The 27,952-nt window shown below is 40.2% G+C and overlaps 1 protein-coding gene and 1 pseudogene across 4 annotated transcripts in view; one reads left to right on the plus strand and one right to left on the minus strand.

The window, feature by feature from the left end:
* TRIM2 (tripartite motif containing 2) overlaps positions 1–27,952 on the minus strand; it is a 120,384-nt gene that overhangs the window by 40,250 nt on the left and 52,182 nt on the right. For 3 of the 4 annotated variants that reach the window (XM_032633032.1, XM_032633031.1, XM_032633033.1), the window contains exons 2-4: positions 16,498–16,682; positions 11,331–11,568; positions 49–200 (exon numbers count right to left, since the gene is read on the minus strand). In XM_032633032.1, the coding sequence (XP_032488923.1) occupies positions 49–200; positions 11,331–11,568; positions 16,498–16,631 (524 nt within the window). In that variant the 5' untranslated portion in view covers positions 16,632–16,682. The remainder of the gene's footprint in view (positions 1–48; positions 201–11,330; positions 11,569–16,497; positions 16,683–27,952) is intronic. The other variant, XM_032633034.1, reaches the window with a different exon arrangement.
* Positions 18,869–18,967, plus strand: LOC116754890 (annotated as a pseudogene).

A 27,952-nucleotide genomic window follows, 5' to 3' on the forward strand; every position in this document is an offset into this window, starting at 1 on the left:
CCTGAGGCCACAGGCAGCCCGTCAGGAGCCAGGCAGAGGTATGCACACCTTTTGTTGACAGCGTCCAGCTGGACCTGGAGTGAGGCCTTGTGCTGCTCCACCACGTCCTTGAGGGGGACTGTGGGGTGTTCTGCATGCTCCCCCTCCGTGCACTCCCGACACATGGCAGTCTCGCAGGACTGGCAGTAAAAGTCCATCACCTGCGGGTGACACAAGAGCAATTCCAGGTTTGGTGCCAGTGACTGAGTGCTGACCACGCACTAAGCCTTCACTTGCACTCTCTCAGTTAATCCTCACAGCCTCCCCAGGATGTGGGCAGTATTATATCCAGTTTCACAGGAGAAAAGGAAAGATAAACGTTTATGTTCCAGGTCTCGAACAGAGGTGGATCGGACTCCAAAGCGGTCGCTATGGCCACAAAACCAGCTTTTCTTGGCCACTCCCCTAAGACAGAACAGTATAGGGCTTTGGTACTCAAACTTTTTGGTCTCAGGACCCCTTTCCACTCTTTATACATGATTGAGGATTCCAAATGCTTTGTGTTTATATGAGTTATATCTATAGCTATTTATTAGGTTAAAAATGGAAACTGAGAAACATTCAAAATATTGATTAATTTATCAAAAGCAAAAATAAATGTTAACAATAATATATGAAAAGTATATTTTGCAAAACAAAAATTTTGTGAGGAGAATGGCATTGCTTTTCATATTTGTAAATCTCTTCAGTGTCTGGCTTCATAGAAGAGAGCTGGAGTCTCATATCTGCTTCTGCATTCGATCTGTTTTGCTAGCACATATAGTAGAGTCTCTGGAAAATGCCACTGAATACTCTTGAGAGGTTGAGAGTAGAAAAGGTAAATAGGGCTTCCCTGGGGGCGCAGTCGTTGCGAGTCCGCCTGCCGATGTAGGGGACGTGGGTTCGTGCCCCGGTCCGGGAAGATCCCACATGCCGCGGAGCGGCTGGGCCCATGATCCATGGCCACTGAGCCTGTGCGTCCAGAGCCTGTGCGTCTGGAGCCTGTACTCCACAACGGGAGAGGCCACAACAGTAAGAGGCCCGCACAAAAAAAAAAAAAAAAGGTAAATAATGTTTTAGTATTATCATAAATATAGTTTTGACCTTGTGGGTCCCCTGAAAGGGTCTGGAGACCCATGAGAGTTCCTGGATTGCACCTTGAGAACGGCTACTCTTTGGATAAGAGATGAGCTGGATGCAACAGTTTGCATCCTGGCTCCACCACTTACGTGACCTCACCGTGTCTCAATTTTCGCTTTGGCAAATGGAGACAGTCATGTAACGTAGAACTAATCTACTTCACAGGGCTGCTATGAGGATTTGGTAGATTAATATGCACAAAGAACTCAGATGATGCCTGGCATTGGCACGTAGTAAGTTCTTAATAAGTAGTAGCAGTGATGATGGCGCTGATGATATCATTTGCTTACCTGAAAATAAAACCACCTTACCCTGACTGTGGTGAACTCTCGATATCAATATAACATAAAGCCTGAAGGTTAGTTTCCTTGTGAAGGCATTCCCCTTATTCTCTCATCTGGAAATAACTTCTTCCAATATTGAATTCCCAAAGCACTTGGGGCGGGGGGAATCTTTTTCTTGAAGTATAACACACGTACAGAAAATGGCATAAATCCTAACACAGATTGATGGATTTTCATAAAGTGAATGCACCCACTAAAGCAATTTTATTCATACCCCTTTTATGAAATATTTATAAGATTTTAAGTTACTGAGCACTGAAACTGTCTCACCCAGAGCCTAGATAATTCCCTGCACATAGTACGTCTATAATAACATTGCTGAATGTGTGAACTCTATGCTGTTTATAAGAGACTCACATTAGGTTGAAAGTAAAAAGATGGAAAAAGATATTCCATGCAAAGAGTAACCAAAAGAGAGCTGGAGTAGCTATTCTAATATTAAACAAAACAGGCTTTAAGACAAAAGTTGTTATAACAGACAGACAAGGACATTATCAACTATACTTCAATTAAAAAAAGGACATTATATAATAATAAAATGGTAAAGCCATCATTTATTAATACATATGTAACCAACAACAGAGTCCCACTATATATGAAGCAAAAACTGACAGAATTGAAGGGAGAAATGGAGAGTTCAATAATAATAGTTGGAGATTTCAATATTCCACTTTCAGTAATGATATAACTATTAGACAGAAGATCAGTAAAGAAATAGAGAACTTGAACAACATTATAAACCAACCAGGCCTAACACACACATGTGGAACACTCTGTTCCATAACAGAAGACACATTCTTGTCAAGTACACACGCAACATCTTCCAGAAGAAACCATACATTAGGTCACAAAAGTCTCAATAAATTTAAAAAGACTGAAGTCATATAAAATATCTTCTCTGGCTACAGTAGAATGAAATCAGAAATCAATAACATAAGGAAATCTGGAAAATTAACTAATACGTGGAAATTAAATAACACAAACATAATGAGTCAAAGAAGAAATTACAAGGGAAAGTACAAAATATTTTGTTTTGTTTTGTTTTGTTTTTGTGTTACGTGGGCCTCTCACTGTTGTGGCCTCTCCTGCTGCAGAGCACAGGCTCTGGACGCAAGGCTCCGGACGCAAGGCTCCGGACGCACAGGCTCAGCGGCCAGGGCCTCTGCGGCATGTGGGATCTTCCCAGACCGGGGCACGAACCCGTGTCCCCTGCATCGGCAGGCGGACTCTCAACCACTGCGCCACCAGGGAATCCCCAAAATATTTTGAGATGAATAGAAACACAACATATCAAAACTTATGACAGTGCTCAGAACAAAATTTATAGCTGTAAATGTCTACATTAAAGAGAAGATCTCAAATCAATAACCTAGGCTTCCACCTTAGAGAACTAGAAAAAGAGGAACAAATTAAACCGAAAGCAAGCGGAAGAAAGGAAATAAAGATTAGTGTGGAGATCAATAAAATGGAGAATAGAAAAACAATAGAGAGAATCAATGAGCCAAAAGTTGGTTCTTTGTAAGAATCAACAAAATTGACAAACAGAATACTATGGACTGTTGTATGTCAATAAATCAAATAACCTAGATAAAATGGATAAATTCCTAGAAACACACAAACTACCAAAACTAACTCAGAGAAGAACTAGAACATATGAATAGACCTACAATAAGTAAAGAGATCAATCAATATTCAAAATACCTCCAACAAAGAAAAGTCCAGGGCGAGATGGCTTCACTGGTGAATTCTACCAAACATTTCAAGAAGAATTAACACCAATCCCCAAACTCTTCAAAATTAGAAGAGAAGGGAACATTTCCTAATTCATTAGGCCAGTAATATACTGACACCAAAGTCAAAGACATCACACAAGAAAAGAAAATTAAATACTAATAATCCCTATGAATATAGGTGCAAAAATCCTTAACAAAATACTAGTAAACTGAACCCAGCTGCATATTAAAAAGATTAAACACCATGACCACGTGGGATTTATTCCAGGAATGCAAGGGTATTCCACATACAATAATCAATATATGTAATACACCACGCTAATAAGATGAAGGGGAAGAATCCCACATGATCAGATCAGTAAATACAGAAATAGGATTTGACAATACCCAACACCCTTTCATGATAAAAAACAAAACAAAAAACACATCAAATTAGAAATAGAAGGAAAATTCCTCAACTTGAAAAACGGCATCTGCAAAAACCCCACAGCTTACTTAATGGTGACTCCCTCCTAAGATCAGGAATATGACAAGGATTTCCACTTTTGCCACTTCTATTCAACAATGTTCTGGAAGTTTTAGCCAGAGCGTATAGGCAAGAAAAATAAAATGCATCCAAACTGGAAAAGAAGAAGTAAGAATTTCTCTCTTCAGAGATGACATATATGGAAAATCCCAAAGAATGTACACATGTGCGTGTACACACACACACACACTATCAGAACTAACAAATGAATTCAGCAAAGCTTTAGGATACAACATCAACAAACAAAAATCAGTTGTATTTCTATACACTAGCAATGAACAATCCAAAAATGAAATTAAGAACATTCCATTTATAATAGCATCCAAAAGAATACAAAATACTTAAAGAATAAATTTAACAGAGAAGGTACAAGACTCGTACACTGAAAGCTACAAAATATTGTTGAAAGAAATTAAAGAATACCTAAATAATGGAAATACATGGAAAGATATCCCATGCTCATGAATTGGAAGACTTAATATTGTTAAGAGGGCAATATTCCCAAATTGATCTACAGATTCAATGAAATATCTATCAAAACTCCAACTTCTTTTTTCACAGAAGTGAACAAGCTGTTCCTAAAATTTATATAAAATTACACTGGTACCCTGAATAGCCAAAACAACTTTCAAAAGAAGAACAAAATTGGAAGCCTCACACTTCCCTATTTCAAAACTTACTACCAAGCTAGAGTAATAAAAATTGTGCGTTACCAGCATAAGGATAGGCATATAGATCAATGGAATAGAATTGAGAGTCCAGAAATAAAACCATACATTTATGGTCAACTGATTCTTGAAAAGTGTGCCAGGACCACTCAATGGGGGAAAAGAGTCTTTTCCACAAGGGACGTCAAGACCACTGGATATCTATGTGTAAAAGAATGAAGTTGAAACCTTACCTCACTCCATATACAAAAATTAACTCAAAATAGATTAACAACCTAAATGTAAGAGCTAAAACTATAAAAATCCTAGAAAAAAAACATAGGGTTAAATTTTCATGACCTTGGACTTGGCAATAGATTCCTAGATATGATGCCAAAAACACAAGCAAAAAAAGAAAAAGTAGATAAATTGGACTTCATCAAATTAAAAACTTGTGTATCAAAGGGCAGTACCAGGAAAGTAAAAAGAATGGGAAAAATATTTCCTAGTTATGTATCTGACAACGATGTAGTATCCAGAACATACAAAGAACCCCTGCAACTCAAGAACCCAATTGAAAAATTGTCAAAGGAATTAAATAGACATTTCTTCAAAAAGGGTAAACAAATGGCCAATTTTCGCAGGAAAATAACATCATTAGTCACTAGGAAAATGCAAATCAAAACCGCAGTGAGACACCACTTCACACCAGCTTGGAGGGCTAGACTCAAAAAATCAGATAACAAGTGTTGGTGAGAATGTGAAAAAATCAGAACTCTCATACTTTGCTGGTGGGAATGTAAAATGGTGTAATTCTATGAAAACAGTTGGCAGTTCCTCAAAGGTTAAACGTTACCATATGACCCAGCAATTCCACTCTCCTAGGTATCTACCCAAGAGAACTGAAAACGTATGTCCACACAAAAACTGTACATGAATGTTCATAGCAGCATTATTTATAATAGCCCCAAAGTAGAAACAACCCAAATATCCATCAACTCATGAATGGATAAACAAATTATGGTATAATATTTAGCCATACAAGAGGAATGAAGTTCTGATATACACTGCAATATAGATGAACCTTGAAAATATTATGCTAAGTGATAGAAGCCAGACTCAAAAGGCCACATATTGTAGAATTCCATTTATATCAAATGTCCACAGTGGACAAATCCTTAGAAACAGAAAGCAGGCTGGTGGGTGCCAGGGGTTGGGGTGTCGGGAAGGGATGAGGAATGGCTGCTTAACAGGTATGGAGTTTCTTTGGGGGATAATGAAAAACTTCTGGAATTAGGTAGTGGTGACGTTTGGACAACCTTTTAAATATGCTAAAAGCCATTGAATTGTACACTTTAAAGGGGTTAAAATGTTGAGTTTTACGTTAAGTGATTTTAACCTCCATTTTAAGAAACTGATTGCATCTTTGAAGAGATAGCAACAGACCTGGGTAGTTGTCCCTGGTTCTGTATCTTGGATGTTTCTTGGGAAGTAAAGGCCCTGAAATCATTTTGAAGTGTCTACAACTAGTCATTCTCTAATGCTTGTGCTCAGGTTCTGACAGCTTTGACTCAAGCTGAGACTTCATTGTGGGAGGTGAGCAACTCAGTTGAACTCATCCATCTTGGGTGAGAGGACACTGGTGCTCCCAAGGGTGGGTGGGCCAGAGCCCAGGATGAGCTTGTTGTTGTTGACAGGTAGTCACCATTTGTATTCATTAGAAGAGGAGATGGCAGGACCATATGCATAATAACATGCTGAAAAGGATGGTCAGGGCCTTGCAGCCACCACCACCACCACCCACCCACCCCCTGCCAGGATTCTGGAAGTGGGGGCTGATTAGTGGCAGGGCATTCTTAATGAGGATCTCTCCTTTGCACCTCTTAACATGCTTGTTAGAAAGGCACCTAAGCCAGCAACAACAGGGCTTAAGGATCATTTGTGTTCTGAGACTTTGAGGCATGAGCTCAAATGTCTGCTTTAAGTGCAAAGAACCTCTTAAATCACTAACCATTATTCCCATTTTTCTTTGTATTTGAACAATGCAGCCATGGCAGTTTAATTAGAAGACAGATAGTGTCACAGCACTTAAAGTAAATGACAGGCATTCATCCACATGTGCTAATCAGCACCAGGCAGTTTATAAGGGCAACATCCTGCTTCATTGTTAATTACCCGATTTTATTGAATCATTTGAATTGTTTTTAAAGATTTACCCATGGCAATTAACCGCAGCCATTTATCTGTAATATTGCATGCATTCGACTTGAATATGCAGTGAGGACCCCCATTTCAGAGCATCAGCAGAGAACTCCTACAATCTATGGTGGAGCAATAGAATGATTCAAGACACGCAGTAAATTTTCCAGGGCCTCTTGCTAGTTTATACGTTTTATGATTCCAAAGACTCATAATGACCCAGCATAGAAAAAGTGCTCAAAACACACTTTAAATAGCTTCATTCACCTCCAGGAGGATCCAATTCTTTAGAGTTAATTTTTAATGTGATTTGATGTGATATGTTTGGTAGAGAAACAGGGAACGTTTCAACCTAAAGGCTTCTTTACCTTTGCTGGAATTAGCATCTCTGTGACTGTTTCTTCTTAGCAGCCTATGGCATCCAAGGGTCTCTATACCTCAGGCATTCTCAGGAAATACATCTTTAGGAATTCTTTGTGAAGCTTAACATTTATTTTCTCCTATGATTATTAACTGTTTATAGATCTCCTGTGAATTTTTCAAGTTCTAGGCTCATTTTCTTTTGTGATATTCAATCTTTTTCTTAGTAAGTAAGTGCTCTTACACGGTAAAAGTTTGCTGGGGTATTTTATTTTATTTATTTATTTTTTTTAAAAAAATATTTATTTATTTTGGCTGCACCATGTCTTCCTTGAAGCACGCGGGATCTTCTTTGCGGAATGCGGACTCTTAGTTTCGGTATTCACAGGGGATCTAGTTTCCCGATCAGGGATCGAACCTGGGTCCCCTACATTGCGAGAGCAAAGTCCCACCCACTGGACCACGAAGGAAGTCCCTGCTCAGGTATTTTAAATAAGAATTTTACAGCTACTTTCATAAACTGAATGAGTCATAGTTTTCTTCTTGTTCGGTCTTCACTAGATTTCGGTGTCAGAGTTAATGAGTATATCATAGGTGAATTTGGTAGCTTCCTATCTTTTCTTATGATCCAGAAGTATAAATACTATGAATCATATCTGTTTTATACAGGTTTGAAGGCATTCAGTTTTAAATGAACTTTCACCAGTTTCCTTCAAGATTATAGGTCTATTGGGGTTTTCTTGATCATTTGTAGTTTCCTAGATAATCATCCACTTCATTCAAACTTTCACTATATTAGCCTTTAGCACAGAGAATTGATCTACTAATTTTAAAATCTTCTTTTTATCTATACAGATATCTCTTTATTAGTCCCAATTTGATTTATTTATATTTACCCTTTGGTGCTTTATCAGATGTCAGATTATTTCATTAATTAAAAAAAATTCAGCTCTTGGATTTATTCATCAACACAATTATTTCATTATTTTCAAACTCTCCAAGGTTATCTTTACTATTTTCTTTTTTTCGTGTGCCATATATTTATTTTAATGTTCTTTTCCTAACTTCTTGAAATGAACTCTTTTTAAATAAAATACTTAAACATATAAAATTTCCTGAGTATAGATAATGACTTTATCTTATACATTTAATAGATAAAGCTTACACTTTCAACATTTTGTAAATAGTCTAATTTTGCTATTTTCTCTTTGATTAAATAATTATAAACTTTTAAAAAAGATTTGGGGTTTCTTCTGTAACATATGTTACTAGTGTAATTTTATTGCATTGTGGTGCAGGAACTTGGTCTACACAATGGAAAAATACAGTGAGTTTTTAAAAATTACCTATTATATGATCAATTTGAATGGCTCAAATTCTCACAATCTTAATAGCTTAGTTGAACAGATTTTAGTATATGCCTTTTTATTAGTGGGAGGCAGATTCTCAAGTGAAAGAATACTCTTTTCTCTGAAATTCATCCTTCCTTCTCCAAGTCCATTGATGCTTTTCTTGTTCTACCCCTTATCATCTCGCATTTGGACAACTCAATACTAAACTCAATTGGTGGTGCAGCCTCCAGTCTCTGCTACGCTATTCCTCCACAATGCCATTAACATACCCATCTCCTGTTTAAAAGGTTTTAATGCTTCTCCACTGCTTATGGAATTTAGGTCAAACCTTTCCTCGATGACATTCTTAGCTCGTCACAATTTCTCCCCTCTATCTTTCTAGACTCATCCTGTATTCTCCAGCCCACCTATGCTCCCGTCACCACTGGGGCATCTCCATGCTCTAGCTGTGCTGAGCTGCAAGCTCATTCCTGAATTCCACGACACTCTTGCCTTTACTTACTGATGTAATCTTTTCAGTTGCCATTATTTCTCATTCCACACGATTGTCCTTTACACCCCAAATTTGGACCAGTGTCTACAGTAGATCTCCTAAAGTTTCTAAAACTTTACTCCCCTATCAAGTCAGATGTCCAGAGAGCCCTACCTGGACTACTCTTGAAGGGGACTCAGGTACCTGATGGAAATGCCTTCCCAGACTAGTATTTAGAATGTGAGCCCCAGAGGGAGACAGCCTTAGCATTCACTAAGAGCCAGTGTGAGAAGCGGTCATAAGAGGGCACGCTTTAAAGTTCCTTTTGCAAAACTTACATGGTAACTCTCCCTTGGAGTACAGTGTACAGAAAATCTACAGTTATCGATAGCCTGATGTGCTTTCGATTAAATAATTAAGGATATGTAATCCACGATGTCTCTCGTTTTGGCTAGCAAAACGCTCAGGAGGCTATTTCCTCCTGGTCTAGCTTTTATGATGTGTCAACTAGCTGTGTTACTTAAACTGTTCAAGTCTCAGTTTCTTTATCTATAAAATGAAGGTAACCAGTACCAATTTACACAGAGTGGTGTGTGAGAAGCCTAGCATGGTGTCTGGCCATTTGTTTAAAAATATGTACTACTGACTTCTGAGAGACTGAATATAAAAATGCACACGGACCATACAAAAATAAAACTCTGACCCACAACTTGCCCAAGAAACCAACCCCCTTATCCACAATGAAACAAACCAGGAAGCCAGCCTGCTATAAGTCAGACTGCAATCTCTGTTAACAATCCAAAAAGCTAAACAATAACTTCTGTACCAATTGACCCCAAATGGCTAGGACTTGATAATTAACAGCTTCTATAATTTTTGTCCCTCTTCTGACTTAGGACCAACCAGAGAAAGCCAAATCTGCACCCCTAAGCAGTCACGTAGGATGTCCCCCTTCTAATTAGTTGGCCCCCAGCTTCTCCATGCCAACCACTCCCAATCAGGGCACAGCTGAAGCCTCCCCTTTTTTCTACTACAGAGCTTTCCCGCTCCTCTGCCTGACTTTGAGTCTCTGACAAAACACAAGTGATGGTCTGACTCCTTGTTACAGCAAGTGCTGAGTAAATAGCCTTTGCTTGTCCTCATTTAGTTGGTCTCTGTTTATATGTACACTTCCATGTGTAAGATGCTGTGCTGAGTGCTAGGGGTATAATGATGAGCATGGTTCCTCCCTCTTGGAGCTTACTTTGTACAAGGAAAGCCAGCAGATACACAGCTGGAGGCAGGCAGAACACAGCAAATGTCATGAAGGGAATCAAGACATGGTATGATGGTGGGAAACCGGGTGTCAGAGGCGTTCTGCCCTAGAGAGTGAGCTAGAGAGGACTGCCTGGTGTAGAAATTTGAGCTGAGACATGGAGGATGAGGATGAGCTGGCCACATAAATAGGGAACGTAGAGGGTTCCAGGCATGAGGAACAGACAGCAGCCAGGGCCCAAGGTAGGAAACCACTTGGCAAGTTCTAGGAGGCCAGTGACACTGCAGCACAGTGGGTCTATGAGAGGTAGACCAACAGTTATTAGTTACGGCTAATAATTATTGCTTTGCCCTAGGAACCTCATGTTACTTCGGTGGTTTGATTACAGCAGTTTCAAACACTTTTGAAGTGGCCACTACATAAAGAAAAAAATGAAATAAGCCATTAATTAGAAATCATTTTAAAAGCTAATATTTAAAGAGAGCTTACAGTATGCTTTCTATGACTGAAATATTTCATTCTCCAAATAATCCTGTAGGGGAGACTGTTATTACTTTCTTTCTGCAGATGAGGAAGTGAGACAGAGAATTTAGTACATTTCCCAAAGCTGACACAGAAAATGAGTTTGAGGAGCAGGATTTGAATCAGGCAGTCTGACTCCAAAGCTGGCAGTGAGCTGCTATGCAATGCTGCCTCTTCAGGCTGCATAGCTGCCGTGAATCCATCGTTCGATGGTACACACCGGTCCTCCCGAGTTTATGACGGTTACTGTGTTTGCTGGCAGAAGGAAGTATGTTTGGGATCAACAGGCTATAATCTCTGATCAGGGATTCACATAACTTCAGAGTATTTATGATTAAGGAATAGGGTCTAATGGAGCATGAGGAAAATTTCCCTCACAAGAAAAATAAAACGCTGTAAATAACATTTTAATAATCATTCTCACTTTGCAGAACTTATCTACTATTAAATCTTTCTCCATAATTTATTACACAGATGTTTGTGGGTCAAAGTATGCCCAGCTTACAAACAGTTGTCGGTTTGCTCTCCTGGGGAAACCAGTCTGTGCTAAGTCGGCACAATGAAGACTGATCTTATTATTTAAATAAATTGGGTCAGAGAAAGGAAGCAGGCAAAATAGTCTGAGGACAGGTAAAAAGTGTTTTCAATCACTCATTTTCCAGGTGGAGTTCTGTTTCAGCGTATATACCCTCTGATTGCCCAAAGCCTCCCCAAATCAAGCAGCCCCTCGGCCCAGGCAGTGCCTGCAATCCGCTCACTTACATTCCCATCGTGGTTTGGGCAAGAGAGAGGCTTCCCCGCAGCCACAGCGGTGACTGTCTCCAGGATGGAGGACTCCTCAGCATTGCTGCCCGGAGTTCGCTGCAGCACGTCCATCAGGTTTGTGATGAAGAAGTTGTTCTGGAGCGCGGCCACCCCCTTCTCGGGCAGGATGGAGGTCTGGCGGCACACGGGGCAGGAGAGGGTTAGACTGTGGGCGGGAATGTAGTTCTGCAGGCACCTGTCGCAGAAACAGAAGCGGGGCGGTCAGCACAGTGGGGCTCCTGCAGGGGCTACCAGACAGGTTCTCGGTGACTACAGGGCTACTTTGCATAACTTCCGTTGTGGTCTCCTTCACTAGGAAAAGATTAGTTCTGAAGTCAATAGGTCACCTCACACTGCACCAGTCAACTGATCAGATAATCTCATTGACTTTGGTACTGTTTCCTCGAGCTGTGCCACACCGGCAAAGTGTGGTCCACAGGTGTGCATCACTGGCCTCAACGGGGAGCTTGGAAGAAACGCAGACTCGCAGGACCCACTCCAGGCCTGATGAATCAGATTCCCAGGCGATGTGTATGCACATTTAAGATTGAGAAGCACTGATACCTAGTATGGCGTTCACGAATTTGTGGACTTTTACACAAATTGGAAGAAACGTGTCACAATTTTTCTGTTAGCGCTGAAACTCTTTTTACATACAAAATCATAAGCAGATTTCAGATGTTAAAAACACATCGAAGTGGAAATGTTTGTTTGAAACAGGGACGGGACACCCAGAGTCCCACCAACACCATCTCTTCTTAAGAGCCTCTCCTTAAGAGCCATCAACTTAATTCATTTAATTAGCGAAATGTATAGCTAATACAGTTGACCCTTGAACAACGTGCGAGTTAGGGGCGCCGACCCTTGGTGCAGTGGAAAATCCGAAGATCCACGTATAACTCAGAGCCAGCCCTCCAATTACCCAGTTCCTCCACATCCGGGGTTCTACACCTGCAGATTCAACCAACTGCAGATCTTGTCATCCTGTAATACTAACTACTGAAAAGAATCCGCATATGAGTAAACCCATGCAGTTCAAACCTGCGTTGTTCGGGGGTCAACTTTACTTCCAGTAATCCTGTGATCACTTTTAAATGTATGAGGAAAGACAGGCAGAGACAGGGTAAGTTACTTGCCCAAGGGACTTAGGCCGTCAGAGGCAGAGTGGTTGCTCAAACGCAGGCAATTTGGCACCAGAATCTAAGCTCGACATCACTACAACGTTTCCCAGTTTCTCCAACAAATTTGAAAACCTCTGATTTCGGCCCATTTCTCTTATTTTGCAGATGGGGAAACTGACATCAAGGAGGTTAAAAGACCTTCCCTATGTCACACAGTAGATAGCACTGAATCAATACCAGAGATGAAACAGCTTTTGCTAAGGTCACTCACTAGCAACATCTAAATCTAATACACATTTTTTGATTCTGTCATTCATCAAGCTTGAGCACTGCCTCCCCACCCCTCCTTTTTATGAAACTTTATCTTTCCTTGGTTTCCGATACCACACTCACCTCGTTCTCCTTCTGCCTGCTCTCTTTTCTACTGAGTCAATATAGTTTGGAGTTAATCAAGGCTTATCGTAAGCCCTCTTCTTTCCCTGGGGTATTATATTATAATGCACGATAAGCATAACACTCTCATATTTATGTTTCTTCCCACGGATGCCTCCTCTGAGCCCCATAACTGTACACCAACTACTCTCTTGACATCTCCTCTTAGAGGTCTCACAGGTCCTAAAACTCAACATGTTCAAAACCAAACCCAAGATATTCCCGCACGCTGTGTCCACCCATCAGTGAACTGCACCTCCATCCCTTCATCTAAGCAAACCAGAAGTATGAGTCATTCTAAAAACAGTAATTCCGGGCTTCCCTGGTGGCGCAGTGGTTGAGAGTCCGCCTGCCAATGCAGGGGACATGGGTTTGTGCCCCGGTCCGGAAACATCCCACATGCCGCGGAGCGGCTGGACCCGTGAGCCATGGGCGCTGAGACTGCGCGTCCAGAGCCTGTGCTCCTAAACGGGAGAGGCCACAGCAGTGAAAGGCCCGCGTACAGCAAAAAAAAAAAAAAAAAAAAAAAACAGTAATTCCCATACTGGTCTTCACTGTCCACATGCAACCCATCACCAAAGCCTGGAAATTCCTCAGTATGGTTCCAGCCTCCCCAGGTCTCTTCATCTGTATGAAGACACCCTTGCTTAGATGTCTGCAGTCGCCCTGCCCCTGGTATAATGCCATCCACCTTGTACCCCCCTCACCCTTCTCCGTACTGCAACCAGAGTGACCTTCCCCAAATGCAAAGCCGACCATTTAAATCTCCTCCCCCTCACATCTAAGATGAAACCCTTCCATGGCTTCCACTGTTCTTACAATGAAGACAAGAATCCATACGTGGTAATATGGATTACCCACCTATATGATCTGGACCTATTTATTTTCTGTCTTTTCCCCTCATCTGCTGCACATTTGAGCCTATCTAAGTTCTTCCAAAGTGTTATATTCCCTTTCACTCTACACCTTTGCACATACCTGAAATTCTTTTCTTCTGCTCACTCCCCTTTGCTAAATTAATTTTTCCTCGTCCTTGGGATTTCTGCCTATTCATCACTTCTGCAGGGAAGCCTTCCCCGATTAGAGCAAATTCCCCTATTATGTGGTTGCCTGTGTACTTCTGGTATATGGCCCTTGTCACTGGTTTAATCTCACATTAATCTGAGTGAGTAGGTGTTTAATAACTGGTTCCTGCACTTGGCTGGAAGCTTCATAAGGCCAGGGACTGTGTCTGTGTCCTCCAAGCCCCACTGACGGCATTTTAGAACAAATGAGAGTAAGACAGCGGCTGTCCACTGAGCAGCCGGTGTTTGTGCCCAGCAGGAGATGGAGATAAGGGGTCCTGGGTCTCTCTCCATGACAAGCTGTGAAGTTTTGTCTCCACATAAACCAAATTTTCCCATCTTAGGGAAAGTTGCCAGCACCTTCCAAAGGAAATCAGTTCAATGTGCACGATGCTAAAACAATTTCAACACATTGCATTCCTTAGGGACTTGCCATGGTGGGATCCGGAAAATCTCCAGCAGTAGCTACTGGATGGGGAGTGGAAGTGGCGTGGGCTAGACCTAATTGAGAGGGCAGGAGGCCAACCCCAGGCAGCCCGGAAGAGCTGCTTCTTACCTGCAAGAGCAAGGAAACGGGAGCTAAAAACAACCTGACAAGACGCTGAACACTGGGGAATGGGGCCGCCCTGCTAAGCTCAAGCTTAGCTCTCAGCGTCATGTATAAAGAGTGCCCACCTATGTCGACTGCTTCCTCTCAAGTAATGCCCTTACCATGTGAGCCCAGGGACCCATGGACAGTTAAAGCTGGTGGTCATGCTTTAGCTACATCCATTGAGTGAGGGGGAAAAAAAAAATCACTCTCCATTTTGCCATTTTGAAATAGGAATTTTAAAGTACTTAAGCCAAGGTATAAAATTATGAATAAAGTACAAAGTATCAGTGCCCTATGTACCACCACTTAAAACAAACAAAAAACTGTACACACTCACATACACAACCCCACAACTACCCAAAACAAAGAAAGCAAAACAAACAAAACACCACAACCACCAGTAACAAATCCACCTTCTCCATCCATCCATCACCACCAAAGATGTAGTTATTCTGTTGCAGTTGAGACCTTCCAAGGTAAATCAACTCAAAGAACATTCAATGAGATAACAAATGTACCTTAAACTGGATGGTAAATGTAATTACCATTGATTTGAAGTCATTGGAAATACCAATTTCCTGTTCTATGATAGGAGGTAACAAGTTTTAACTATGTATTAATTAATAAAACAAAATGTACTTAATAAACTGCTATAAAACATAATTAACATATTGTCTTTAAGAAAAATATGTAAACTTACTAGGGAAATACTAAAGTTAGACCACAGATAAACTAATTACCAGCAATATTTTTTTTTGCAGTACGCGGGCCTCTCACTGTTGTGGTCTCTCCCGTTGCGGAGCACAGGCTCTGGACGCGCAGGCTCAGCGGCCATGGCTCACGGGCCCAGCCGCTCCGCGGCATGTGGGATCTTCCCGAACCAGGGCACAAACCCGTCTCCCCTGCATCAGCAGGTGGACTCTCAATCACTGTGCCACCAGGGAAGCCCCCAACAACATTTTTTAATGCTTAATTGCTGATGCGGTAAGTTGAACGAGAGGGTAAAAATATGTTTTGAAAACTGATTAATTCAATGTAAAGAACTATTCAAGAAATTTTTTAAAAAGAAGTGTGTTTTCAAAAATAAATAAATTTAAAAAATAATAATAAAAATAATTTTAGTTTACAAAAAAAAAGAAGTGTGTTTTCATATGTAGCAAACTGTATATTCAGGTAATTTATAATCACTTAATGTATATAGTTTTTTTTCTTTATCCGAAACATCATAACGTTCAAATATGCCATTAGTGTGTGTCTTCTGAAATACCTGTGGAAGAAAGCCCCCTCTTTTCAACTAAGTCCTCATATATGTAGGTATTTTACCTTATTTGTTATATGGGAGAAAATGATAGGGTTTTTTTTTTAAGATTTTTTTTGATGTGGACCATTTTTTAAAGTCTTTATTGAATTTGTTACAATATTGCTTCTGTTTTATGTTTGGTTTTTTGGCCACGAGGCACGTGGGATCTTAGCTCCCCAACCAGGGATCGAACCGGCACCCCCTGCATTGGAAGACGAAGTCTTAACCAATGGACAGCCAGAGGGAAGTCCTGAAAATGATAGCTTTTTAATTGGCCCTCACCAAAGATCCACCATGAGGGATCTATGGTTGGCAAAAACTGTTTCACAAAGAACAATGGGAAATTTTTTAAATTTTTTGAATCTTAAAATATTTAATGTTCCATCTCCTGTGGAAATAAATCAGTAGCTATTGGATTGCTTTCTCCCGCTTATAATAGTTCTTTGAAATAAAGCACATTCTTGGCAACTCATGATTGCGTTTCTAGATGACTATCAGAAGCACAAAAGATTTATTGTCTCCTATAGGTAACTGTAGAATTCTGGAAAGAACCCCTTGGCAGGTTGTAGGAGGTCAGTCTGTGAAACCCCCGTCTCTGAGCACAGAGGAGGCTTACCTCTCGCAGAAAGTGTGCAGACAGGGGAGAACCTTGGGATTCTTGTACCTTTCCAGGCATATACTGCAAATCAGAAACTGCTTGTCAATCTGGCGCACCACAGGACTTGGGATGTTGGTGGCTTCACTTGCCATCCTAGACCACTGACATGGGGGGCCGGCTGTCTTTGACCCTGCACGCTGCCGCTGTCAGACAGAAAAACCAAAACGGAAAAACATATAATAATCTGCAAATGCAAATCAATCATTGGTTTATTCGCTAGAGGCATTGTGTTATGAATACAGGTAGAATTCCATGTTGTGACCTTGACATGGCTATAACCAATCCTCATCGCTATAGAGGGTGTACAGTGAGGGGCCTATTTGTAGATCAATAAAGTAATCACAGGTTCAGCATGCAAAGAAAACAAATTAGAAGATATGTTGTACAGAGAGGTAGCTTGCTGGGAGACTCACAGATATAGAGAACAAACTAGTGGTTACCAGTTGGGGCAGGAGGGCGATAGAGGTGGGGGAGTGAGAGGTACAAACTACTGGGGGTGAGACAGGCTCAAGGATGTGTTGTACAACATGGGGAATAGAGCCAATATTTTGAAATAACTAAATGGAAAGTAACCTTTAAAAATTGTATTAAAAATTAAATTACTGCAAGAAACAAAGGAGAGATAGCTTGCTGGGTTTCAAAGTGGGGGCAGCTGAAGGCCCTGCCTGTTCATGCCTCCAGCCATGACTATATCTGAATATATATATATATATATATATATATATAGTCTTATTATAGTCTATATTAAATAGAACAGTCTTACTAGGATAGAATGTGTTTTCCCAACTATTATACTTGAAGGGGGTCAAAATATGCCACCCCCAAATAAGCCACTTTGATATAAGGATTATTTTGAGCTGAAGGTGATTGAGAAGCAGATGAGGAAGAGCCCTCTCCCTCTGTCATCTGCCTAAAAGCAGGACACACATTTCCCATTTGTAAAGGTACCCCACTCTCCCATACCAGGAAGAGAAGAAGACTCTTAATCACCAGAGAGGAGTATGCATAACAAACCTTACTAAACCACCCTTATCTACCACACATATCCTGGCCCCCTTCCCACAATTTACTGCCCCTTGGAGTCCAAACTCCCTTTTCCTTTGTCTAGTCAATTCTCCATAATCTGTGGTCTTGGGTCTAATGGCCTCTTCTTTTCCGTGAAGTCCCTATGCATGTAAAATTTAAAATAGTAAATCAATGAAGTTTAATAAAATATATATTTTATTTTGGAAAAATGGAATATCAATAAAATGTGTATACCTTTTTCTCCTGATATCTGTCTTTTGCCAGTTTAATTCACAGGCTTCAGTTACAGAACTTAAGTGTATAGAAGAAAAGTGTTTCCTTCCCTACATACTGTTAATATCCAGGAATGAAATAATTAGAATTTTTCATTAAAAACTTTGTATGGGGTTCAGAGTATTTTCTTCAGAACTGAAATGTGTTTGCCATGGAATGGGGACAAAAGCTAGAGGTAGTCTCTATTATTTTAAGAAATGTCTGTTGGTATTCGCGTGTGGGTGTCTGAGGGCCTGGTGAGTGATTTAATTCAGAGGAGGTTTCAAAATGTGAAAGGTCAGGCCAGAAAATGAGAATTGGAAGAGGGTAACAGAGAAAGCAGAGGGCTTATGAAAGAATAAGGGAGGGAAAAACTACAACATAAAACATAGCTCCATTTATCACCTTAAAGAATTTCTGGCTTGTATCCCAAAGGGATGAACCAAAGCTGAGCTAAAACTCACTACCTAATTTTCTAAATATTTTGTAAGGTGTCCAACAGCCTCTTAATTCCCAATGGAAATGCTCTTTTACCAGCAGGTGCTGGTAAAAGCACCTGCTGTACAAGAGTGTCACGTTCAATCGGAACTCCATGCATTAGTTAAACAGCGTAGGTGTGACATACTTAATTAGCCAGCATTATCTGCTACACTCTCATAGGCTGTCTTCCTAAAGAACCAGAGTAGAGAATGATACCCATTGATTGGATTAAATGCAGCTCTTCTCTCAGGAGCTCAAAATGTTGGCACATTGTCTGCTTTTCTTTAACTGCATCCCTAAGACATCAGCACAGGGAAGGAATGGATTTGTCTGGCTTTAAGATAAGGAAACCTAAGCTGAGGGTTTAAATGACTTGCCCAAGGTCATCCAGTAAAATCAGTGAATCAGAAAGCTCGGATTTCAAGATTTCTGCCTTATCTGATAAGCTGATGTTACCTAATCTTAAGCAAGTTTAACACTTTCCTGGCATATGTGTGTGTGTGTGTGTGTGTGTGTGTGTGTGTGTGTGTGTGTGAGAGAGAGAGAGAGAGAGAGAGAGAGACATAAAAATTGTAGCGTGCTCACTTCAGCAGCATTGGAACAATATAGAAGATTGGTTTGGTCCCTGAGCAAGGATGACACATCAATTTGTGAAGCGTTCCATATTTTTTAAAAAAAAACATATTAAACTTTTCAGTTAAAATCAGTTAAAAAGAATTTTATTTTGAATAGCTTTTGAAAATGTTCCTTTAACCCTTCAAAATAATCAGTCATGTGGAATATTGAAACAAGCAGGGAGAAAACATCATATTGGATTTTACTTTTTTTTTTAACCTTGAATTTTGGATTTTTGGCAAGAAAAAAACATTTGTTTTAATCAAATGATATATGTTGACTAAATGAAATTTCCTGAGCTGACATTTTTATTCTCCAAAGTGGAAATAAAAGACGTTTCATTCTAATTTTCAAATATCATGATAATTATTGTAGCGGGTGAGAGTAAGTCTTTGTTAGCATTGTCAATTTATATGGTAAATTAAGTTTACTCATTAGCAGTAATTTAAAATTATGACAATATTACAACCTTTCACAAGTGACCTGTTGAAGACATCTGGATTTCAGGACTCCCAGAATCAACACAAAAGGTTTCCAACCCCCAAAGAGCCCCAAACCAAGATTTTGCCAGGATAAGGATGGTTCCCTGAATATAACTGGACACCCACAGTAGAAAGGAATTTGACTACTCCTGAAGGGAAAATAGAGGCACGGGGCATGCTCAGAAGCACTGTGGGAAGCCTTCTATACAACGGAATATGCCGCAAGGAATGTACACGAAATATCCGACAGCCTTTCATCAAAGTGTTTGGGCACACCACAGTTCCTGGTCTCCTTTGATTAGAAAAGCTGTAAATACTTATCTATACTCTCGGCTGTTCTCCTTTCCCCATCTTGGTTTCTGAACTGTCAAAGATCCTTCTTACTCACATAACCAGCAGAAATAAGCGTATGATAATAGAGGTGAGAATATAGAACTGCTCTTCTCCTGGAGATCCGCAAAACTAATTCCTAGAGAGAAACACATGAAAACACACCTGGCTGGACTTTGTAGGAGCCAAAATGCTTTCGGATGCAGGAACTAGTACCAGACACGTTGACAAAAGGCCAATAGAAAGGAAATGATACAGAAGCGAAGGCAGGAAGAGCCATTTTAAAACTACACAAACAGCCAACATTAGTGTAATATTGACATGAACCAGCTATGAGAGCTCTTGTGTGGGGAGACCAGCTGAGGTTCCTTGTCGGCGGAAAACCAACAATACTGCTTACAGAGGGGTTCACGCCCCTCTCCAGCTCTTTGCTTCACATCATCTGACCATTCTCATCTGACCATTCTGTTTCTAACTGAAACTTGCCCCTATCCCCTAGCACTTGCTACCACCCCCATCACTGCTCTGTTTCTCTCCATAGCACTGGTCTCTCTCCAATTCAGTGTGCAACGTATTTATTTTGCATATTGTCTCCCCTCCGCCCACCAGGATGTAAAATTCATGAGGGCAGGGATTTTCATCTGATTGCTCTGCAGAAGTCTTAGCACCTAGAACTATGCCTGGTACACAGTAGACACATTTTTTTGTTTCAAATGGACTGAACAAATGAGGTATAACATGGGAACAGACTCGGTCCCAGTAGCAGAAAAGAGCAGCACTTGCTGATCTCATGTGAACATTTTCACTTGACGTCAGACATTACCTGCCTTCCTAAGCGATACTCTAATGCTTAGCAACATAAGCCGTGATCCAGAGGGTAAATATTTAGTGACGTATTTCAACACACTCACAAATGCAGGAAAAGAAATTGAGAACTACTGAAGACACATATGCATGGAAATAAAAAAATCTAAGGAGGTTGACATATAAGTTCTTTATTAGTGGAGATTTGCCAACTAAACACAGCTTGTGTGGGTAAAAACAATGCAACCATCACAAAACAAAATCCTTGGGCATAGAAAAACCCTGTCCCAGCACTTTTTTTCCTCACGTCATCTCTTGGTATTTTGCCCGGCTCGCTTTCTCAAATCTACAACTTGGTGGAAATTACAACCAAATGGAAAAGAAGAATTTGATAGGAGGAGATGAAATGACAGAAAAATGCCCGTGTCCACATTCCAAAGTTGAAACCGTATTTCCCATTCCAAATTACACCACTGAGATCAGAAAACTTTCCAAACGCTTTATTTCTGACACTAAAGTGAGGAAGAGGAGGAAAAGAGGATGGAAGAGAAAAGACAGACTGAAGCATCTTCTGGAGAAGGAGAGGGAGTTGGTGAAAGCTTGTCTGGCTGGGCTAGAAAACATGTTTGGGAAACAGGTCAAGAATCCTTAGGAAAATCAAATTTTAACATGTGATTTGTGGGCAAGAAGGAGCATATTTGATTATAAATCATCTTAAAGGCACTAGACTCCATTTCTATTGTTTAATTTTATGGCATTCCTGGATTATGGCTTCTCTTTGTTGCCACTTAGCTGAATTTATTTATGAATATATTTACCTTTTTTATTGTGGTTGGGTCAACGACAGTGGTGCGGCCATGCTAAAATCAGCTTCCCAAGAAGTTAAAAATCTTTTACATTTATAGAAAGTAGATCTTCAACCACTAGGATTATCTATAACTCCCAGTATGCTACCTTTTCCCTGCCAGAGCAGGTGGTACCTAGAGCTCAAGGCACAGATTAAAACACAATTTTAAAAACAAGGTATTTTGAATTTTTCAACTTTATGAGCATACTATTATTCACCTTCAATGGGATCGGCAGCGTTACTGAGGACTCAACCAGAGGAAAGAAAAGAGGACGATCTTCAGTGAAATTAAATCAGGGTGACCTATTTCCAGTTAAGTCAGGCCTCTATCCCAAATGGGCCATTTTGTAAATTAGAAAAGCCAGATGCAATATCTTTCTTGACAGTAGGTGTGTGAGTGTGTGGGGGGTGAAGAGGGGGACCTGAGGAGGCCGTCCACTTTAACTTCTGTCTCCAGGGAAGGATGTGCCCAAGCTCTCCAAGGGCTCTCCTTCTCTCCAGGGTCAGATGTATGACAGCTTCCCTAGATTGCTGGGATTTACCATATGGAAGTTGATTTTTAAGCCATGCCCCAACTTGTCTTTATAATATTTATGCCTGCTTCCCCTACCTCTTTCCTTAGTAGAGATAACTGTTTGTAATCACCTTCTTCATAAAAGTCCTCACCTTTTGTAGTCAGTTCTTAAGATTTGCTTTGGGTTTTCAGGACTTTCCTGGTGGCGCAGTTGTTAAGAATCCACCTGCCAATGCAGAGGACATGGGTTCGAGCCCTGGTCTGCGAAGATTCCCACATGCCACGGAGCAACTAAGCCCGTGAGCCACAACTACTGAGCCTGCGCTCTAGAGCCCGTGAGCCACAACTACTGAGCCCACGTGCCACAACTACTGAAGCCCGTGCACCTAGAGCCCGTGCTCCACAACAAGAGAAGCCACCGCAATGAGAAGCCCGCGCACCACAACGAAGAGTGGCCCCCGCTCTCTGCAACTAGAGAAAGCCACGAGCAGCAATGAAGACCCAGCGTAGCCAAAGATAAAAATAAAATTAAAAAAAAAAAGAAAGATCTACTTTGGGTTTTCTAAGTTCCAGAAGGCTGGCCCTGTGTGCTGAAGTGTTAAGTGGTCAGGCTAATTGACCTTCACTTTACAGTGCCCTGGGGCAGTCAGGGTGAGTGGGGTCTCTTCTCCCCACATTCATCACCTTGCCAAGTCTCTTCCCTTGCTTTCCTTGGGGACTACACAAAGAGGCTGAGTATTCTGGGAAAGGCAGAGGGCAGCCAGGGCTCTAAGCTCTGGGAGTTGGGTGAGGTTAGTAAGAAGGGGGAAGAGAAATGCATTCTACATCAGAACTTCGAAAGACACAGTCCTACAAAAACAGCAACCCCCTCTTTTTGCCCTGGTGGATGGAAGCATATTATTTAAATCTGTTGTTTATTAAAATAAATGTTTACTTAAACTATTAAGTTTTCAAGAATAATAATAAAAAGCACTTAACAGAGGAATGGAAGCTACTGAGAATATGAAGGCAGAAGAGGGCAAATTAGGAAAAGGTTGACAGACTAACATGCAAAAGGCAGGAATGAGTGGCTCCTCCAACGATGCTATTTGAATAATTATATTGGGCTTCTTTTTCTTCAGTGTTTGGTCTAATCTAAATCTTCAAATTCTAGAAGGAAACCTGATCAGTTAAATTCACACAATCTGCATAATAATAATATTCAAAGAACCCTAAGAGCCAAGCTCATTGTAGAGCATATTCTATAAAATCTACACTAAAATTCTTACATAAGTGATAAAGGGGCACATGGCACCAGAGATTTTTTTTTTAAAAAAAGCAATTACAGGTGTGTGCAAATGAGAATTCTGCCACAATTAGAAGTAATTCAGTCACTTCTTTTAAAAGAAAAAAATCGGACAGTAAATAATTTGGTAGCAGTTTTTTTAAAAGTTTGAAAGTACTTCTCTTCTATACATATCAATAATACACACAAATGTTTGGTTAAAATCTTAGTTTCGTCTGAGAGATAATGAAAAAAGGCACATGGGAGTCAAAAATTAAGCTCAGTTAAATTTTTTTAAATTGCCACATATTTAGGATTTTTCTTCTACTTAAGGATAGATAAAAGAAAGTCATGAGTTTGGAGAAATTAATGTCTAATGGTATCCGAGTGAAGGACATTTTTATTTCTGAGTAAGTAAGACAAAGAATGAGTATTTTTTACTTCATTTCACAAGCAACAAAATCCACTCAGCTTTCGTTATCATATAAATAAAACAATTAAGTCATCTCAGGATTATAATATTAACTATGGTGAAAATATGTATAGATTTTATTCTCCATTTTAAAAATGTGTGGGTTATATATACGCTACATTCCTATTTCTTGAAACAGCACATTCTATCAGAGAACATTTTTACCTCAGCCGTGTTTTAACCTTTCCGATGCCAATCCCTTGTGTCTTTCTAGGAGAAAATTGGCAAGAAATACTTAGAGGTTTAGGAAAGGCCACTGTTCTCATCTCTGCAACAGAAAGCTGCTTTCTTGTACCACAGCACACAGGAAACTTCTCATTGTGTGCTTGCTCGGGTGGGGCGTGCATTATTTAACACTACAGTGGCTTGGGAAAGATGCTGCTAAAGCATCTGCTCGAAAATACTGAAAGACACCAGAAAATAGGTTCACAGTAGGCAGGAGTGAATCCTAATACATAAGAGATCAATTCAAGCAACTGGGCAAACAAATGGCTCTCCTTACATATTCTAATTAAAATAAAAGCAAGAACAAAAAACCTCTAACAATTTATTCACGAGGAATAAAACTACTGTAAAATGATCTAAGCCAAAGAACCGAACTAATAATTTTTAAAATGCCTCATTCTGAATTGAGATCTGTTCCTTAAAGCTGTGACACTGAAACCATCGTTTAAGACAGAAATATCATTTTACCTTGATGTTCAGAAATCTACTAATTAACATTCAATTTTTAGTTTAAAATAAATAGCCTTCCTACTTGCTCTCCTATCCCGCCCCCCACCCCCACCAAATAAGGAATAATGACAGGGTGGGGCATCATTGTTTCTGCAAAGATGATACAAAATGAGACCCACTGCTTCAGGAAGCAAACCTAAGGTCCAACCCAAGTTTTTTTTTTTCTTTTTTATCTCCCTTCTGTGTAATGCTACCATTGAACCCCACCCAGATTTGAGCTTATTTCAAAGGCAGGGAAAAAAATGTCAGAAAAGACCCCAAATGATCTCCTGCATATTTTCCGATTATCAATGGCATTCAGAATTCAGAGGGTCGAGGCATGCATTATGAATGAATGGGTTTCCAATGGTAACTGGGAACTGTGGCACTCAACCCCAGGGTTCTCTAACAGAGGACACAGTGGGGGAAGGGTCGAATCACAGCCTCCTCCACCCTGGGGTACCAAGGAAGGAATCCTGCAAATTACACACTTCATCCCCATCTTTGTACCCAGCAGAGAGATGCACGGGGAAAACAAATCTTATATTTAAAATAGGCCGACATACACATTAAAATAAAGGCTAGTAAAAATAAAGATCTAGTCAGATCACATTAGAAAAGTGATAAGAAAAATCCTGCATGACTTTCTCCCTATTCTTGTTAATTTGATGCTTTTGTTTAAGCAGAGTGGGGGTCTCCCTCTATCTTATAGTTACAGAGCATACAGCATCACCATGAGAGAGAAGGGGTGGGGGTCTCGGGGAGCCAGAACAGAGACAGCAGAAGAAATTAGTTATTCACCTGGCGTAAGACTAAGCAATCCGAACATTTAGGACCTACCCATTTCTGCAGACAGACTAATTAACGAGGCAAAGAATTCAATCCTCCCCGGCCTGGCGCTGCAGCCCGCGACAATCCACAAGATCAATGCACATTTCTGCTAACATCTCAAGTTTGGAAACACCATGCAAAGAGACTGGTTAAAATTCCCTACCATGCAGTGCAGCCATCATCAGAAGCCCAGCATATCTTCTGCTCTATGGAGTGATGTGCCAGCTCATGAACAGAAGAGAGGAAGAGAAAAATGGAGGAAATAAGAGGAGGCTCAGGAAAGTCGGCAGGAATGTTTCTGGGTCATTAACAAGTAGGAGACCCCTTTCGGTGTTCAAACAAATCAATCTTTATCTTACAGGACATCTTTTTCTCACTCAGCGTCTGTTGAAAAGACTGCAGCAGACCAAGCAAGGGATTATGGGATAGGGATGCAGCAGCTAGCTGCAATGAGATTCGTGGGTGGCTTGCTTTCCCCTCTGAGTCAGCAGTCAGCTGTTTCCACGTTCTGGTGCTGGGCCGCTGGGGTCCATCACCAGCATGTGGCTGCATGGTTACCAGGGGGAGGGCTGCCCGTGCACATCTCCCGCGCCACGCGGCTGGGACAGGCGCTGGGTTACAAATCGTAAAGAGGGTGTGCTGTTAAGCAAGCAAAAGGGGATGCAGTGGGATCCCAGATCCCAGAAAGAAAACTAGGCACACGGGACCTCAGTACGAAAATTTCAAATTTAGAGGAGTGTTTTGGGTGAGTGTGAGCACACACTCACTTTCTTTAGTAAGAAAAAAAAAAAGAGCTATTTCCTTAGACTTTTAAAGTATCTTGAAACACCAATGCAAATTTTTAAAAATGCAAAACAGCCCAGTTCAACAAGCCTCTACTACTCTTGATATTTACCCAGAAAAGGGTCTATAAAGTACAGTTCCTCAAAGTCAGATAATGCAAATGACATTTCTCTGCTTTTTGTGGTTCTAGTCATTTACAGAAAAATCATATAAATCAACATTTACTTGATTCAGGGGGTGAACAGAACCTTTTGTTTTTCTGATGATGCAAAAGTTTTCAGTTTAAAGGTTGAGAACCTTGTCAAACTTGACATATTGACATAACCCCTATAAGGTCATTCAACTGATTTTGAAAAGCTTTGAATAACATAAAAATGACCAGAAAGAATATTACAAATAAAACTTTAGAATTAAAAAATCTTACATATCAGAATGGAAGTCATAATCATTCCCTTTTCTACAGCAATGGAGGTAGGGAAACCTATTGCATTCTATTCCTTGGTTAGTTACTAGCTTAAAAGTAGACACTAATCATTTTCTTTAAATAATTAAGACTGAATTTGCATATTTGATGACATTAATATTCATCACATTCTTTCCATGTAGTCAGGCATTGCAGTGAGGCCTGTGAAGGGGCACTCAGCTCTGCAGAGGGGAGGGGGGTCACAGAGAATTCAGTCAACTTGACAAACTCGGGAAAATGCAGACGTGCCAATTCTGGCATGCTATTCCGGGTGGTACATAGTTCTCAAAAGCCCAGGTTAACACCCTGCTTTAGAAGTTTGTTTTTTTTTTTAACAGCTTTATTAAATATAAGTCACATGCTGTACAATTCATCCACTTAAAGTGTACAATTTCCATCATTAAAAAGTCACAAATAATAAATGCTGGAGATGGAGCAGAGAAAAAGGAACCCTCCTACACTGCTGGTGGGAATGTAAATTGGTGTAAGCCACTATGGAGAACAGTACGGAGGTTCCTTAAAAAACTAAAAATAGAGCTACCATATGATCCAGCAATCCCTCCCCTGGGCGGGCATATATCTGGAGAAAACTCTAATTCGAAAAGATACGTGCACCCCAATGTTCATTTCAGCACTATTCACAACAGCCAAGACATGGAAGCAACCTAAATGTCCATCGACAGAGGAATGGATAAAGAAGATGTGGTACATATATATATAATGGAATATTACTCAGCCATAAAAAAGAATGAAATAATGCCATTTGCAGCAACATGGATGGACCTAGAGATTGTCATATTAAGTGAAGTAAGAAAGACATATCATGTGATATCACTTATATGTGGAATCTAAAAAAAATGATACAAATGAACTTATTTACAAAACAGAAAGAGACTCACAAACATAGAAAACAAACTTATGGTTATCAAAGGGAAAAGGCAGGGGGAGGGATAAGTTAGGAGTTTGAGATTAGCAGATACAAACTTCCAGATATAAAATAGGTAAACAACAAGGTCCTACTGTATAGTACAGGAACTATATTCATTATCTTGTAATAAATATAATGGAAAAAAACTGAAAAAGAATATAATTGTATCACTTTGCTGTACACCAGAAACTAACACAACATTGTTAATCAACTATACTTCAATTAAAAAAAAAAATGCTGTACCCTTTAGCTATCACTCCCTACCTTCCCATACCCCACAGTCCTAAACAACCACTAATCTACTTTCTATCTCTATAGATTTCCCTATTCTGGCCTGTAACATGAATGGGATCATAGAATATGTGGTCCTAGGCATCTGGCCTATTCCACTTAGTGTGACATTTTCAAGGTGCATTCACATTGTAGCATGTGTCAGTTCTTCATTCCTTTATATGATTGAGAAACATTCCATTGTATCGATATAGCACATTTTGTTTATCCATCTGTCAGTTGATGGACATTTGGGTTGTTTCCACTTTTTGGCTATTATTAATAATGCTGCTATTGTGTTTGTGTGGACATGTGTTCTGTTCTAGAAAGTTACAATT

This window comes from Phocoena sinus, chromosome 5, assembly GCF_008692025.1.
Source record: "Phocoena sinus isolate mPhoSin1 chromosome 5, mPhoSin1.pri, whole genome shotgun sequence".
Lineage (NCBI taxonomy): Eukaryota > Metazoa > Chordata > Mammalia > Artiodactyla > Phocoenidae > Phocoena > Phocoena sinus.